This window comes from Notolabrus celidotus, chromosome 18, assembly GCF_009762535.1.
Source record: "Notolabrus celidotus isolate fNotCel1 chromosome 18, fNotCel1.pri, whole genome shotgun sequence".
Classification (NCBI taxonomy): Eukaryota; Metazoa; Chordata; class Actinopteri; order Labriformes; family Labridae; genus Notolabrus; species Notolabrus celidotus.
In genome coordinates, this window is record NC_048289.1 from 4883135 (window position 1) to 4900062 (window position 16928).

Genomic DNA, 16928 nt, shown 5'->3' on the forward strand with positions numbered 1-16928 from the left:
AACATCTGTTATCTGTTTACTCTCCTAACCTATCTTTAGCATTTAAAACCTCTGAGTTTTTCTGAGGGGAGAGATTTTCCTCTACATCATGACAGGACAATCAGACTTTAGTGTTTATCTCCTGGTATCTTTGGTATTTTTGTTGTAAAATTGTCAGCTCAACACTCACGATCACAAGATACTCGCAGGTCTGAGTTCTACCTGTCAACATTAAACAGGATGCTATCATCACAGGTATTTCAATGTGGGGTACGCCCTTCTGGGTAGTCTTCAGAAGCCCAATGCCATTACGCCAGCCCAGGGGTGCATCTCGTTCGGCTGGAAGTGAAGCTTTCAGAAGAGTGTCTGCCCCCTGGTGGCTGGCTGCAGTACAGGTCAAAAAATCCGTCTCCCCCATTCATTTGAATGGGGGAGCAGTCAAACTTTAAAAAATAAATACACGCCGTACGAATGTTTTTCACATCCGTATGCTGTGGTGATATGTAGTTAGTATTTGACTGTTTTGTGTTCAAGGCCTCTTTTTCCTGAAAAGTTTCTTTTTCGTTAGTCATTAGAGTTTAAAAAACGGGGTTTTATTTCTGTGTTTCCTTTGATTCACAGCCGCCGTAGAGTGAAACTTCAAAGGACACACAGCGTCTTGTGACGCTACGCTGTAGGGTGGAGCTCGTTACAGTGGCTTCGCAGGCTCTGGCTGCACAATGGCTGCAAACAGGAGCGGGATTTTTTGGCTTCAAAACTGTACAACAGGAAGAGGTGGAGCAACGCTGTCCATTTTTATTTACAGTCTATGCGCCAGCCACATTGGCTGGCAGTTGTGACGTCTGAATCAAGAGGAGGGACATCCTCTCCCTACAACAGGGACGATGCAGCATCATCAAATCAAACAAATGATCCACACCTCTTCCTCACCGTCCCGGTTGCTGAGGCTTGCTTGCCGTGACAGCCTACGGCAGAGTCTTCAGAATGAAGCGGCTACAGTGCTCACATGAACCATGTGTATCCAACGCTGCATAAACGTGGTGCACTCCGAGACAAGCCACAAATCAGAAGAGTATCCATAGCTGATATCTTAGCCCCGCATGAACAGTCTTGTGGTGGAGGTTTAGCTGCCAGCACAGTCGTAATCGACTGAGTAGCTTGTGTGCTATCGGCCGCTAAGGTAAGCTTTGCCATGTGCCATGATAAGCAGGTCGATGTGAGGCTTTAACCAGAGCAGAGATTAGCTATTAATCCTACAGTTTGATCGTGAATTTAATAACATTGATATCTAGAATATAAGATTAACTTGTTTAAAAAATATGAGCTGAATTGAAAAATCTGGTTGTGCTTATGTAATGTATTGTATTGCTTTAGGGGTGCGATGTTCTGTATCATCGTGCTCTTATTTTCATACTTGTTAGTAGTCTGTTACTTACTCGTGCTCGGTCTCTCTTTAACAGTGACATGCACCGGCATCTGGAAGTCTCCTTTGGTACAGACATACCAGCCGCTGCTGTTCATCCTCAGTCCACTCAGAGTCACTGTGAACTCTGTGCGGCTCTTTCGATTAATGGTCACTCTTGTTCCTTCGATTGTTCCAGACAGCTCCTTCACAAAGGACCCTCCAAGCCTGCCCCACCAGATTTGTCCACTGATCCTGTGTCTAAAGTGGATGGATACACTTTTTCCACTGAACCCTGTCGCCTCCTGATGATCCACAGAGAGCTGGGGCTGATCTTAAGAGAAAACAAAGACTTCACTATAATGTGGACAGCAGCCATGTATCAGTACTCTCTGAGAGGGCAGCTACTATGTTCAGTTTCATCTTCCAGATAAATGAGTCCAACATTCAACAAATATAATGACAGACAGTTATCATTGTTTCAAATGATCTTCTAGTGTTCTTCTCAATATTACTATTGAAAACAGACATGACTGATATGAAATAATGAGGAAGCTGTTTCAACAATGAATTTTAAAACCTTTCTCACCCTCTCCCTCTCAGAGGTTGTTTTAAAAGTATTAATTCAATCATTTCCTTTAACCTAAGAAAGAGGGGTCCAGGTGCATACGTTCCCCGTGAAGCACGTCTATAGTCAGCATTGTAAGCACACGCAAAAATATTCAAAATAAAATCAGCTTGAACTTCAAGTTTGACGTTTATGTCCATTTTTTAATCTAATCCAGTAAATATATGGATATATATATATAAGTATGCAAGATATTTGAAAATAAAATCTGGTGTTTGCTTCCAGTCTAACGTTTTAGTCTTTTATTTAGATTACTCAACATCATTTCTCATGTACACTTATGATTTATTAAATACTGGTGTAACATTCAGTAGTTTGATTAAAGTCTAAAATAACTGAAACTGTAAAAAATGAACAAATGTGCAGAAAGAATTATTTTATCACTGTTTTTGTTACTTAAAGCTGCTGTTGGTAGTCACAGAGTAAACATATGTTCTGAGAGAGGGACTTCAATTGTCAACACTTAGCCCCCAACACAGATCGGTGTGTACAGTCATGATAGTGCCGGACTCATAGCAAATCGGAGGACGTAGTAGGGGCCGCCCCTTAACCAATCAGGACAGAGGATTGGAGATTAGCTATGATTGGTCCGTCATAACGGGAACGATGGGAATAACAACATTGCTTGATACAAAGGCATTGGAAAACGCAGAGATTTCGCAATAGTCTCAAATTACCCCACTTACTGATGAGTACTGATGGGTATTATGACCTTTTCCTTCAAACCCAGCAGAAAAAAAGTAAGTATGGTTTTTTACACCATTCCTACCAACAGCAGCTTTAAGAATAGACAACTACCGTTGTCTCCAGGCAAAATCCCTAACACAAATACCATAACATTGACTGTGAAGGTCTGCAGCTAGACCCCTCTCCTCAACGCCAGACTCCCTCTGAAGCAATCTTCTTCTACAATGCTAAAAAATGCTTTTGTAGTTTTTAAGACCTCAAAATATGTAAAGACATGGCTTAAAATAAATAATTAGATTTAAGGTTTCTTACCTTTGGTAACTGAAAGCTGAAAATAAGACCTGATATCATAACCTTTATTTTTCTCCACAGCACACCAGAAATGATGAGTTTGAGGAGTTTGTGCAGTGATAGTCACAGTGAAGATTCTTCTCTGTTTTTCATCAGAGATTGAAAACCTCCCTGAACTGTCTGTTGTTGTACTTTTAACTGCGTAGAAGCAGGTAATCCACGTGTTTCCTTCACACAAGTATTTCACATGGTTTGTGTACTCGGCCCCGTAGAGACATGGGACTGAGATGGAGCCTCCAGCCTTCACTGACACTTTACTGACTGTAGTTATGCTCTGAAGTCCTACAACACAATCCATGAAAAAGTTTAAACAGTGACATTTAAAGTGATGAAATTAAAATCATACACACATGAGAAAACACAGAAAACTGTACCCCTGACTGACCTGAGAGTCCAGTGAAGATGAGAAGAGTGCTGAGAAGAGCAGCCATGTTGGAGAGTGTGTCGAGTAATACTCAACAGAGGACCATCTCACTGAGAGAGCGATTTTAAGTCCTCTCACAGGGATGTATGAACAGCCTCAACACCTCTCCTCCCCCCTGCTCTCTGATGGTGTGTTCAGACCAACCAGAGGACTTTCTTTGAGTTTGGTTTGAACACGTCTTTAGGTCAAGGGCTCAAAGAGTGTCTTCCACATCCTGTGCAGAGCTGAGGGACGAAGACGTGAAACCATCAAATCGACTTCCTTTAAACAAAGTTAGTGCAGAATCGTCCAGTATAGTGGAGTTGACTGCAGACTCCCTTACTCAATAAATAGAGGACATATCCTGTATTTGTCTCCACACTCAGCTCTGATGGATAACCTACTTTTCACATATTCTGAATAACTGGAGAAATTAAGTAAAAGAAGACTTTCATGAGACACAGCCATGTTAAAGAGAGAAGAAGAAGAGGTGTTTGGTCTGTTACTGCTGGCTGACACACAGGGTGGTCCAGGTGCAGGGAGAAACAGCACACAAGCAAGACTACAGTTTTCAGCTGACAGGGTCATTCCTACCACATCATTTAGCTAATTCTGAAAGACTCTGACCCGAGAATTCATCTCGGTTAGGTTTACACTCTATCACACATTACTGTGTCTGTTGGGTGATCGTAGGCATTTCCTGCTTCACATTATGCAAAACTGTCAAAAAGGGCAATATATCAGTGAAACGTACATTTTAGATCTGATTAGATGATCAGTGCGCTGCAGGCAGGAGAGCACATCTGTGTTGTGTCAGCAAATAGTGCAAAAGTGGCAAAGTGAAGTACTGAAAAAATCACTTGTAGAGCGTACACCTTAACTGAGATCAGTGCTTGAGTTTGAGTCTTTCAGAATTAGCTAAATTATGTGGCAGAACTGACCCCGTCTGCTGAAATCTGGAGTCTAGCTTGCGTGCTGTGTCTCATTAAAGGGGCCGAGCTGAGCCGTATCCACTGTGGCTTGTACAAGTACTAGTGACATAAAACTCATACAACCTTACTTAAATAAAAACCTGGAAATATCCCTTTAAGGTTGCACAGTGCTCTTCTCACTGCCCGGCAGCAGACTTGAAACACTTTGCAATCAAACCACACAACTTTACACCCAGCTCCTCCATCGTCTCCCCCGTCCATCAGGCGTCCATTTTTTTTTCAAGTTGACAGTCTACATGTTTGTTTGGAGGAAGTGGTGAGGACTTAGATCACAGGTGGTCAGTGAAGACGCATATAAAGACACGTTTAATGTGAAGTGTGAACAGTCGTCTGAAAATACTTATTCACTGACTCGATCTTTTTAAAAACGTGGTAGTTGTGGACCTCTGTGTGTTGCTGGGTTAGAGATGCTTGTGAAAAATTGTCTCCTGTCATCAAAACAACTTTGTGTTCTGTAAGAATGAGCTCTCCTGTCCAAGTATGCTAATGCAACATGTTCTCCCATCAACACTGACTGTGTTTTTGTTCGGCTGTTCTCACTCTAAACGCTAACGTAAAAGCTAATCAACATCTGAGACCAGTCTCTCCCTAGTTACAGTGGCGAGGAAAAACTTCCTTTTAACAGGCAGAAACCTCGAGCAGAACCAGACTCATGCCTCAACCGAGTTGGGTCTGGAAAGAGGGATAGAGGAGAATAAGAGATAGAGGGAGCAATGATAGTGATGATCTATCTATGCTTAACATTATTACGGGTCCCACATAAGGTATAATGTATGGTTAGCAGGTAGTTACAGGAAACAGAATCCCAACAGGGTGAGACAAGACCCTGGCAAACCAGCCACACTATTATGATTCAGTGTCGCATCATGTGATGTTTCATGCCCTTAGCACCACATGGCGTTTTATTGTTAAACGCTAACATGCTAACAACATACCTGCTGCAACACAGCAACAGTGGTTTGCATGTTATATAAAAGAAAACATCATTAACGTCAGCAGTTTTCTGTAAAGAGCGTCACACCAACACAACCAGTGGGTGTTGACGGACGAGAGAGCACATAGCCGGACTGCAGCGAATCAGAGACGAAACAGACACAGATCTGGTGGAAGTCCCGTGTGAGCCTGTCAATCCTTCTAGATAACTATGACAGTGAAATGTAATAAAATATGATATATATATAATATGTAATGAATATATATGTAATGAATATATATGTAATGAATATAATATGTAATGAATATATATGTAATGAATATATATGTAATGAATATAATATGTAATGAATATATATGTAATGTATGTGTATACATCTTTTATGTGCTTTGGCAACATCATGTCTTTGTTCATGCCAATAAAGCAAATGGAATTGAATTGAATTGAATTGAAATTGATCTGTACGGGATAGCATGCTTGTGATTGTGTGAGTGAGAATAGAGGCGGGAGGTGTATGTGGCCTACAGTAGCTTATGTTAGGATGACAATAAAGCCCATGCAAACCGGACCAGTTTGTCTCGTAGCTTCACTAAAGAGAATGCTACAATACTCAAAGACTGACACATACATCAGTTTATCGTCCTCTCCATGGCTGATGACAGTTGAACTACTTTTTTGTGAGTCTGAATTGAACTCTTTGAAATGTGCGTGGGAAAGTCACACCAAGTGAGAGTTTCCATGTTTGGTTGAAATTATTAATTAACAGTGTCACTTCATCCACCCATCTTCATACGGCTGATTTTATAAGCTCTTTTCATAAGGGTATGCAGATTTAGTTTGTAAAACCTGTACAGTTTTTCTTGTTAGCAGCATGAATCTACATCTCTGCAGGTGTCTGCTTTTTTGTTGCACAGTGCATGATTCAACACGCGTTTCTAATAGTTACCTTCACATTATTAGGCCTACCATAATAATCAGGAAATAGTTGTTATTATAACCTTCAAGAAATTATGTACACTACAAGTGAAAAGTTTGGACACACCTTCTCATTCAATGGTTTTTATTTATTTCAATTATTTTCAACATTCATATTAATACTGAAGACATCAAAACTATGAAATAATCTGGTTTTGCCATAAAGTAGTACAACAGTAGTCAAATAGGGCTATCCATTGTGTGGTAACCCTACCTCTGAACAACACAACTGATGGTCTCAAACACATTAAGAAGGCAAGTCATGTCTACAAATGAACTCTTGACAAGGCTCATGTTAATTAGAAACCATTCCAGGAGACCACTTCATGAAGCAGACTGAGGGAATACCAAGAGTGTGCAAAGCTGTCATGAAGGGAAAAGGGGGCTACTTTACAGAATCTAAAATATAAAACATATTCTGCTTTGTTTAACACTTTTTTGTTCATTCAATAATTCCATATATGTTCTTTCATAGTTTTGATGTCTTCAGTATTAATCTACAGTGTTTACAATAATTAAAATAAATACAAACCCTTGAACGAGAAGGTGTGTCTAAACGTTTGACTGGTAGTGTATGTGTGGGCCTATTTGTAGCTGTTGCTATTCAGAAACACACAACCCACTCTCACACACACATTTTAGGAGTTCAGTTTGTGGTCATGATTTCAGGTGAGCTGTTAAACACTCACTTTAAAGGTGCAGTGTGCATTATTTAGCAGAACAGACTTTGCAGAAATTGAATACAATTTTCACTAGTATGTTTAAATGAGTGTGTAATCAGCTGAATATAAAAGTTATTTTGTTTTTGTTAACTGAGAGTGAGTCTTTTATATCTAAAATAAAACCACTAGATAGCGCTGAATATTCCAAAATTTTACACACCGTACCTTTCAATCATCTCAACATTAATAGTGTGAAAACTGCAATTTGAAGCTCCTGTGAGGGATTTTTAGCTGGTTGTGGCACAGACTGAAATTGATGAAGCCTTTTTTGACCTAAAAAAAGTCACCAGCAACAAACTGAACAGATTTATAATGTCTTTTTTAATTCCTGTAACTTCTGTGAAGGGGTAGGTGTCAGACCGAGGACTACAGAAACAGTCTTTTTCTTACATTTCCCCTGGAGACAGTGGCAGCGTATGCTACATTTCACTGTTAAACGAAAGCAAGGTGAGATTTTTTCAGAAAACAGTACTTACACAAATACAGGACAAGATCAGTAAACAGATATCACTTTGTCCACAGGGGGGCGCCAAAATCAAAACAAACAGAAAGTTCCTCACTGAAGCTTTAAGTTAGTTTGTGTCAACATCAACAGCGATGGATTGTTTATGTGTTTATGATCAGAATGGATTCACTCTCTGAAGAATGATGTCATTCTTTCCTTACAGAAGTAAAAGATAACTGCTGTGAGGATGAATTAACACTGATTAAAAGGTCACGCTGCAACAATGTCTTTCTTTCGTTTCTCAATCCCTCTACTCTCTCCCTGCAGTGTTTCTAGCTGTAACTCCGGTGTCCTTTGTGACAAGATCATTAGAAATCATTGTGGCCAGCTGTTTGTTGAGGGAAAAAACTCTTATTTACACGTTTCTGTTTGTGTACAGATTAGACAACATGATGATCCGTGAACTTTAGCCCGGATGGCGGGTGTATTTTTAGACTTCGAATGGAGCCCAGGCAGCTGCTTCTAGTATTTGTGCTTGTCTTTAAGCCAACTCGTTCCTGACTCCAGCTCTGTATTTTCCTGATAATGCACAACCATTAAACTAATACAACTTTAAAGACTTTTAAAAACAATGAAAGAGAAAGACAGAGGCCAAAGTAAGCAGCAGACTATTCTGTAAAAACAGGAGTTCAGGGCTGAACACAGATTTTCATCTTTATTTGTTTAGACGTGATCAGGTTTAACATTTCATCACTGTGATCAGTTATATCATCTAAAAGCACGACAGCTTATCAAAGTCACGGGGCTCCATGTACACGGGGCCGGCGATGGAGTACTGCATGTTTTTCCAGTTGAGAAGGTTTCCGGGAGTGAAGGCGCCTCCATCCATAAAGGACCTAATTTCACACGGAGAGATGACGCTGCTCCACAGATGAACATCTGTGATGTCCCCACCAAAGGACTGAGCCTGATCATAGCCTCCACCATAAGTGTCTTGCTCTTGACCTAAAATGATGCTAGGAGCACCCGAGAGAGAGGCTTTGGCTGCCAGGATTTTTCTATCACTACGCTTTCCGTTGACCCACAGTGTTGTCAAGCCATGGGTGGAGTCCCATGTCCAGCAGACAGAGTTCCATTCAGTCAGATCATCAGGCATCCCACTGAGTTCAAGAGAAACCCCAGAGACGTGCAGTCGGTACACACCGACTGACGGCTTGTAGAGCAGGAAGGCGTTGGACTGTGATGGGACTGCCAGGGAGAACAGACTCTGGGCTCGGGTAAGAGAAGAGAAAAACCTCATGCACATGGTTAACGCTCTGAGAGGCTCCTCAGAATAGGGGACCAGCTTCACAGCAGCAGTTGAGCTGGGCACTGGGAAAGAAAAAACCTTCTCTGAGAGATCTGCAAGAAAGAGCAAGAGAGGACAATCGTTAGGATGGATACCATACTACGGCAATGTGATGCTGGTCTTATTCTACATTTTCTATACATGTAAAGAATCTTAATCAGATAACTTACAGAATAAATCCAAACCTGGGCCTGATATTGTCAAATTTCAGAGACCAAGAATTACTCCAGTACAGCTTTAGCCAGCAGCTGATAATAACTATCCATCCACTAACAGGATGTGTTTTTGTTACTTTAAGCTCAAAGTGAGATTCCAAGTGTAAAAATTACAAAACTGATCCCTTTGAAAAACAGAAACAGCCACTATACCACTGTGCTCAAAACAACCACACTGGGTTTGCAAAGCCACAAGTAGAACCTTGCAGATCACGGGAGTTTCTTGTCCTTTGCCTTGATTGGTTAGTTTTGCTGTGTCGGACCAAATAAAAAACACCTGTTGCTTATACCAAGTTGTTTGGATGATAAGTATTTGACAATTCCAACATAGTACAACAGGAATGGACCTCTGTGGGAACAGATAATGTTCCAAGAAGATGTATTGATTGATTGATTGATTGATTGATTGATTGATTGATTGATTGATTGATTGATTGATTGATTCATTCATTCATTCATTCATTCATTCATTCATTCATTCATTCATTCATTCGTGTGTTTAAAAAAAAATTATTAATGTATTTATTCATTTATTTATTTTTATTTAATTATTAATGATATATTTATTAATTAATGTATTCATTTTATTTATTTACGTGTTCATTTATTAATACTTATTTATGTATTCATGCATTATTTATTTGTTTATTCCGTTTTTAATTATTAATTAATTAATTAAACTATTTATCTATGTATTTATTATTTATTTTTATTTATCTATTAATTCATTTTAAATTTTTTATATATTCATGTATTTATGTATTAATTTATTTATATTGTAGAGTACCTCCAATCACTTGACTTTGTTGAGTTGAGAAAATAAATGTTTTTCTCATTGACTTAAATACTTTGTTTTAAGTTCATGTAAAATTGTCATTTTTCATGTTTTTCTTTTACAAATATCAGTTTTATGATCTCAGAGAGTAATCCTGCAGATTAAGGCCCTCATAACCTAAGAGAGTAATCTTTTGTCTACTTAATTTTGTGATTTAAATCTCAGAGCATTAATGAATATACTTTGTTTTTATAAACTCATACAAGATTACTTACAATGTTACCACACTCTCCCGGGACTGTGCAATGGTCTCAATATGCCTGTGTGCCCTTGTTGTTATTTTTATTAGTCAGAACATACAGTACACTAATGTTGTTATCATTATGCTCTCTGGATCCTCAGCCATGCTCAAAGTGAACATGGAAACAGCTTGTACTGTTTACCCAGCAGCAACATGTGGTGAAACAATGCACACAAGGACACAGAATGACCCAATCCAACTGTTTGATCTGCTTTCAGGGTCAGGCCTCTATGATGATGTTCAAAAGAGTTTACATATAACACATACATTAAAAGAAACAGAGCGTGCTGCCATAAGTTATTTCAAAGACTCATTATTGTTTCCACGTTCTGCAGGGCTAAACAAACCTGTAACAATACCTCTCTGTCTCAAACTGACCCACACGCTGCAGGCCAAGCTTTAGAGCGGAGCCATCAGAAGCTTAATGGACGCCCCGCTTGCCAAAAGTTTGAAAATGCATCAGTGCATTCACTTTTACGACCATAAAGGCAACTTTACATCCACTGATGTCTATGAAACACACACATTTTAGGATCAACCTGGAGCATGTCCCGAGGGTTGGCCATGCAGGGACGCCAGCCCTAAATCCTAAACCATGATAAGAAGGCTGGGCAGACCTTACCTTTCAACCGTTTGGGCTGTGTTGCAACAGATTACAAATTTTAACATAGCAGCACATCTAAGTTTAGAAGATTAAAATGTTGCTACACAGTTATTACACACAGGAATAAAACATCGATGCAAGACTTCAGTGCCAGTATGAGTACACAAAAGTCTGAACAAGCCCCTGAGATAAGCACCTCAAGAGGCCTGTTTGGATAACTGCAGCGTGTAATGCTCTCACCAGTTTGTACAGCATGACCAGCGCAGAAGGCGGCCAGTAAAACCAGCAGCTGTTTCATCATCTCTGACCCGGGACGTCGGACAGTTCCTGAAAACCTGAGGATGAATTGTCCTCTGATTCTTTCTCTGTGATATTTATGGAAACTTTTAAGAGAGGTGGAACGAGTTCTGGCCAATAGCAGAAAAGTTTATTCACTATGACTCAATTCAGCTATTGACTCACTGTGAAGGGACAATGTAAATTCAGTGAGTGTGTGTGTGTGTGTGTGTGTGTGTGTGTGTGTGTGTGTGTGTGTGTGTGTGTGTGTGTGTGTGTGTGTGTGTGTGTGTGTGTGGGTGGGTGTTTGTGAGTGGGTGTGTGTGTGAGTGTAGGGGTGTTTGAGTTCTACAGAGGTCAGGACTAAGTGGAGATCCTTCCCTAAATGTTGCTTCTTTCATAACTAATTGTGTCAATTTCTCCATACTACATGTAAGGGTTGTGTCTTGAGATGCTGGTGCCAGGATGTCAATCATCTTAAATTCAGGGAATCAATGATTCAGTGGTGGAATGTAACTACAGATATTTTATCAAGTCAAATCAGGATTTTCTTGGACTTTACTTGAGAGATTAATCCCTACAATGCAGGACTACATTTTTATAGCAAGGCATATTTAAATTCTTAGTTTTCTTTGTCAGACAAATTTCTTGCTAGAGCTAACAACTTGTTCTTAGCACAATATTAACCAGATTTTTTTTTAAAGCCTCTGGTAACCCAAATCAACATTAACGTTCTAACTATGATATTTATAGTCATATGTCCATCTATGCTTATCTGGGTCCGGGTCGTGGGGACAGCAGTTTCAGCAGGGAAGCCCAGACACTCCTCTCCCCAGCCACTTCTACCAGCTCTTCTGGGGGGATACAGAGGCGTTCCCAGGCCAGCTGAGAGATATAATCTCACCAGCATGTCCAGGGTCTTCCCCGGGGGCCTCCTCCCAGACGGACATGCCCGAAACACCTCCCCAGGGAGATGTCCGGGAGGCATCCTGACCAGATGCCCGAACCACCTCATCTGGCTCCTCTCTATGCCGAGGAGCAGCGGCTCTACTTTGAGGATGTCTGAGCTCCTGATCCTATCTCTAAGGCTGAGCCCAGACACCCTGTGGAGAAAGCTCATTTTGGCCACTTGTTTTCGCGATCTTGTTCTTTCGGTCTCTACCCACAGCTCGTGACCATAGGTGAGATTATATCTCTAAGATCCACCTGTCAATCTCTCGCTCCCTCTTCCCCTCACTCGTGAACAAGACCCCAAGATACTTAAACTACTCCACTTGGGGTGAAAAAAATCCCCTCCAACCCTGAGTGGGCAAGCTACTCTTTTCTGGCTGAGCACCATGGCACTTGGAGGTGCTGATCCTCATCCCTGTCATATGTGTATTACTATTTTACAAGATTACTATTTTACATACACTACCAGTGAAAAGTTTGGACACACCTTCTCATTCAATGTTTTTTATTTATTTTAATTATTTTCAACATTGTAGATTAATACTGAAGACATCAAAACTATGAAATAATCTGGTTTTGCCATAATCTGGATTACAACAGTAGTCAAATAGAGCTATCCATTGTGTACTAACCCTACCTCTGAACAACACAACTGATGGTCTCAAACACATTAAGAAGGCAAGTCATTCTACAAATGAACTCTTGACAAGGCTCATGTTCATTAGAAACCATTCCAGGAGACCACTTCATGAAGCAGACTGAGAGAATACCAAGAGTGTGCAAAGCTGCCATGAAGGAAAAAGGGGGCTACTTTACAGAATCTAAAATATAAAACAGATTCTGCTTTGTTTAACACTTTTTTGTTCATTCAATAATTCCACATATGTTCTTTCATAGTGTTGATGTCTTCAGTATTAATCTACAGTGTTTACAATAATTAAAATAAATACAAACCCTTGAATGAGAAGGTGTTTCCAAACTTTTGACTGGTAGTGTATATAAAAATATTAGAACTGAACTTAATTCCATTTTTCAAATATTCTCAGTTAAGTTTTTGATAATGTTCTGACACTTGGTTAGAGTGGGCAGGGTTAGCTTGGATGTTGAAGATGACCCCCATCACTACAGTAAGAACAGTATGAGAAGTAAGAAGAACAGGTGAGGTGTTGAGATGAATATAACTAATCCCTGCACCTTTTTCATGACCTAACGCAAATGTCTGCAACTTTTCCCAAAATTTGACCGAATCACCCCTGCTCCCAGGGGTCGACATTTACATCACCAAATTCACTGTGTTGATATTCAAGACATATTACATTATATTATATACAGTTGTGCTCATAAGTTTACATACCCTGGCAGAATTTGTGATTTTTCTGGCCATTTTTCAGAGAATATGAATGATAAGAAAAAACCTTTTTTTTTCACTCATGGTTAGTGGTTGAGTGAAGTAATTTATAGCCAAACAACTGTGTTTAATCTTTTTTTTTTTTTTATCATAATGACAACAGAAACTACCCAAGAAATCATAAATTCTGCCAGGGTATGTAAACTTATGAGCACAACTGTAATTATCTTTGATATATTATATTATGTCATATTACATTATTCTTGTTTACTACAACTTACATTCATATTATATAACCATATTTATTTATTGTACTGCTTAATCTGTCATAACCAAAGCATGATCTCGCCTTTTTTCTTTTTTGTTTCGATTTGCTTATTTATTTGAACATGTTATTTCTATCTATGCATTTACTTTATTTAATTTCTATTAGTATTGTCATTGTAATTTTTATTAATATTATGTTGTGCAGTTAATTTTCTATGTTTGTATTGGATGTACTGTGTAGTGGTCTTTGGAGGGGGGTACTGTGCACAGTTTTGTGTATTGCCATTTTCTTTGTTTAAACTCAATAAAAAGTTTTTAAAAAACTACTCACTACTGAATCATTTTTTAATACTGCCTGTAATTACCACTTTTTAAATCACTTGTAACAGTGTATATATCTTAAATTTGTATTCTGTCTTTATTTATCTATTTTTATTTTTACTTATTTTATTTTACTAATTGAAACTTATTCTGGATTGTAATTATGTCTGGTTTGCTGCAACAACCGAATTTCCCCCCGGGGATCAATAAAGTAATATCTTATCTTATCTTATTACCGTTAGTGACATATACTTTTAACAGTGATCCATATTAATAAGTCCACTGCTCCATGTCTTCTTGTGAATATCTATCCATGTTGAAAAATCAGAAGCTGTGTCCCAAACTTTGCACAGAACAAATGTTGACATTTTGACAAAGGAACAGACGGTAAGCGATGTCAGAAGATAAAAAGCTCATTGATTATTCATTGTTTGTCTCAGTCACTGGGATTCAGCTTCTTTCAAAAGGCTGTGGTGAAATCTGTTTTTTTTGTTGTTGCAAGATTCACAGTAAAGCGCTGTGAAAAAAGGGTTGGATAGTTTGCTGTTTGTGTGTTGTGTGCTGATTAGGCAACACTTTCTAACACAAATGAGCCATGATGGGTTTTTTTACCAGGCGTTGGCAATGACCAGATATGATCTTCAAACATGTTTTGAACCCGAGTCTACGTCAACTGTACTCAAAATCTGTGTCACCTGTATCAGTCAGTTCAGGACAGAACATGTTTAAAGGTTTATGAGTCAGTTTGGCTGCTGTTCTTTCTAAATGTGTTTTGAACACTGTGGGCAGAGTTGTTTATTTTGGATACTAATAATATGTGTGATTTTTTGAATGCACTAAAAATAATATTTCCAGACTAGTCAAGTCAAGTCAAGCTTTATTCATATAGCACATTTTAAAACAACCGCAGTTGGCCGAAGTGCTGTACAAGCGTAGAAACACAATCAATAAAAACAAATAGTAGTTAAAAAAGAATAGATATTAATTTAAGAACACATAAGATAACACAAAAAAACCCATAATAAATAGAAGCAAAATAAAGCGTTGGGATGTCTCGCTCAACAGGTATTGAAAGCCAATGCAAAGAGGTGTGTTTGTAGCAAAGATTTAAATCTCTCAATGGTCTGAGCATGTCTAATATTTGGAGGCAGATTTTTTTACAGTGTGGGAGCAGCCACCATGAAAGCTTTGTCACCTCTTGTTTTGACTTCACAAATTAACTTCGCTGTGGGGATGACTTGGGGAAATTGTTGGAAACTGTGGGAAATTAATTAAAGAAACTGGAGAGTTGGTTTGATTCAAATAAACTAACATAGAACTTAAGCAAAATTAAATTTAGCAGAGTCAGTAACATCTTTAAATCTTTTCTTTAGACTCACTTTTACAGACTGGCTTTTATGTGACTTCACCTTTTTAGACACTTTTTGTATTCATTTTTTATTTAACTGATTAATTATTTTAAATTTGATTTGATTATTATTATTTTTTTTTCCATTTCTTATTTTAATGTTTTTAATCTATCATTTTCTATTTTCTCTGATGTGATGTTGTCTTCTTCTTAAAACCTTTTTATTGTTCTTTAATGCATTTATTTATTTATTTATTTATTTATTTATTTATAACATTGATTTATTGCTCTACTGTCTCAAGACTTTATTCTGTTTAATTTGCACGTATTCTTTTAAATCTTTAATGTTGCATTTTGTTTTTGCATTGTTAGAATTTCTTCACTCCTCTCTGTCAAAGTTTTATTTTGACATTCGAGTCCTGCCCTGCTTTGTTTGTCAAAGCACTTTGTAAACATATATTTTTAAAGGTGCTATATGAATAAAGTTATTCTTATTTTTATTATATCATGATATCTGGGAACCGATCAACAAACTCAAACTGTAAACTCATGATAAATGAAGTAGAAATTGAAAGAGTGTTGGAAATAAAATTTCTTGGAGTTATAGATGATGATAAACTACGTTTGAAAGAACATGTTAACTACATCAAAGCAAAGATATCTAAATCAAGTGCAATCTTATATAAAGTTAAGGATCTAATAATTCAACAATCTTCATTCACTTTGTAATGCTACTGTGTGGGGAACACAAAACTATCACAGACCTGAGCTACATCCTGCAGAAAAGAGCTGTAAGAATCATACGTCAAACATCTAACAGAACATCCAAACCCGCTCTTCATCAAACTGAAAACACTGAAATTTAAAGATCTGGTCGACTTCAAAACAATCCAAATTATGTACAATATCCACTTTCTAACAGTATCCAAAGTTTTTTTTACACAGAGGGAAATTTAACACAACCTAAGAGGAATGAAAATGCTTAAAAACCAGCAGTGAGAACAAATTAAAAACTATTGTGTCTGGACTAAGGGGGTAAATCTCTGGAACAGTGATGAAATGAAAACATGTAGTAGGAATTTTATTTGTAAAGCACATTTCATCACACGTAAGCTCAATGTGCTTTACATTGAGGATACAAACAAAGACAAATTATAAAAACAAAGAAAAACAATGGATACACCCAACATGCATCACACAGCCATCAAACCAAAAGAAAGTGTTGCTGCATATGCAGCCAGTTACATCAGTCATCATATCATTCATACGCTCTAGAAAATAATATGTTTTGAGTTTGTTTTAAAAGTAGAGACAGTAGTGATGGTCCATAGGTCAGCATGTCGTTTGTTCTAGAGAGAAGGACCACAGTAACTAAGGGCCCCTTCACCAGACTTTAATCTGACTCTGGGTTCACTTAACAGTCCTCTGCCTGATGACCTGAGGGTCTTGGTCGGGTTATAGACGGTGAGCAAGTCAGAAATGTTGATGTATTTCTTTTTTTCCCCTTGCCCTATCATTATATGTTATATGTTATCCTGTATAATACTGTTAAGTTTACTTATTTCTTTTCCCCCTGCTTTTTAAATGTATTGGTTACTTGTGTGTGTGTGTGTGTGTGTGTGTGTGTGTGTGTGTGTGTGTGTGTGTGTGTGTGTG

General features: G+C 38.3%; 1 protein-coding gene and 1 long non-coding RNA gene across 2 annotated transcripts; one reads left to right on the top strand and one right to left on the bottom strand.

Annotated features, from left to right (window-relative positions):
• Nucleotides 1–796: 796 nt before the first annotated feature.
• On the top strand, nucleotides 797–2130 carry LOC117830337. Its single transcript, XR_004634763.1, has 2 exons — nucleotides 797–1159; nucleotides 1581–2130. It is a non-coding gene; the product is annotated as an uncharacterized LOC117830337 (long non-coding RNA).
• A 6084-nt stretch (nucleotides 2131–8214) lies between these two features.
• On the bottom strand, nucleotides 8215–11059 carry LOC117830346 (serum amyloid P-component-like). The gene is made up of 2 exons (XM_034708441.1): nucleotides 11002–11059; nucleotides 8215–8919 (listed from the first exon to the last, which is right to left on the bottom strand). Exons 1-2 carry the CDS (start codon nucleotides 11057–11059, stop codon nucleotides 8291–8293), a joined length of 687 nt encoding a protein of 228 aa, XP_034564332.1. The 3' UTR covers nucleotides 8215–8290.
• Nucleotides 11060–16928: the final 5869 nt, after the last annotated feature.

What these genes read in the sequence shown, in the direction of transcription:
- LOC117830346 (XM_034708441.1), bottom strand. Translation starts at nt 11,059, where the DNA reads ATGAAACAGCTGCTGGTTTTACTGGCCGCCTTCTGCGCTGGTCATGCT. An exon ending in TGGTCATGCTGTACAAACTG is followed by an intron (nt 8,920 to 11,001) that starts GTGAGAGCATTA and finishes TCTTTCTTGCAG; the next exon opens with ATCTCTCAGAGAAGGTTTTT.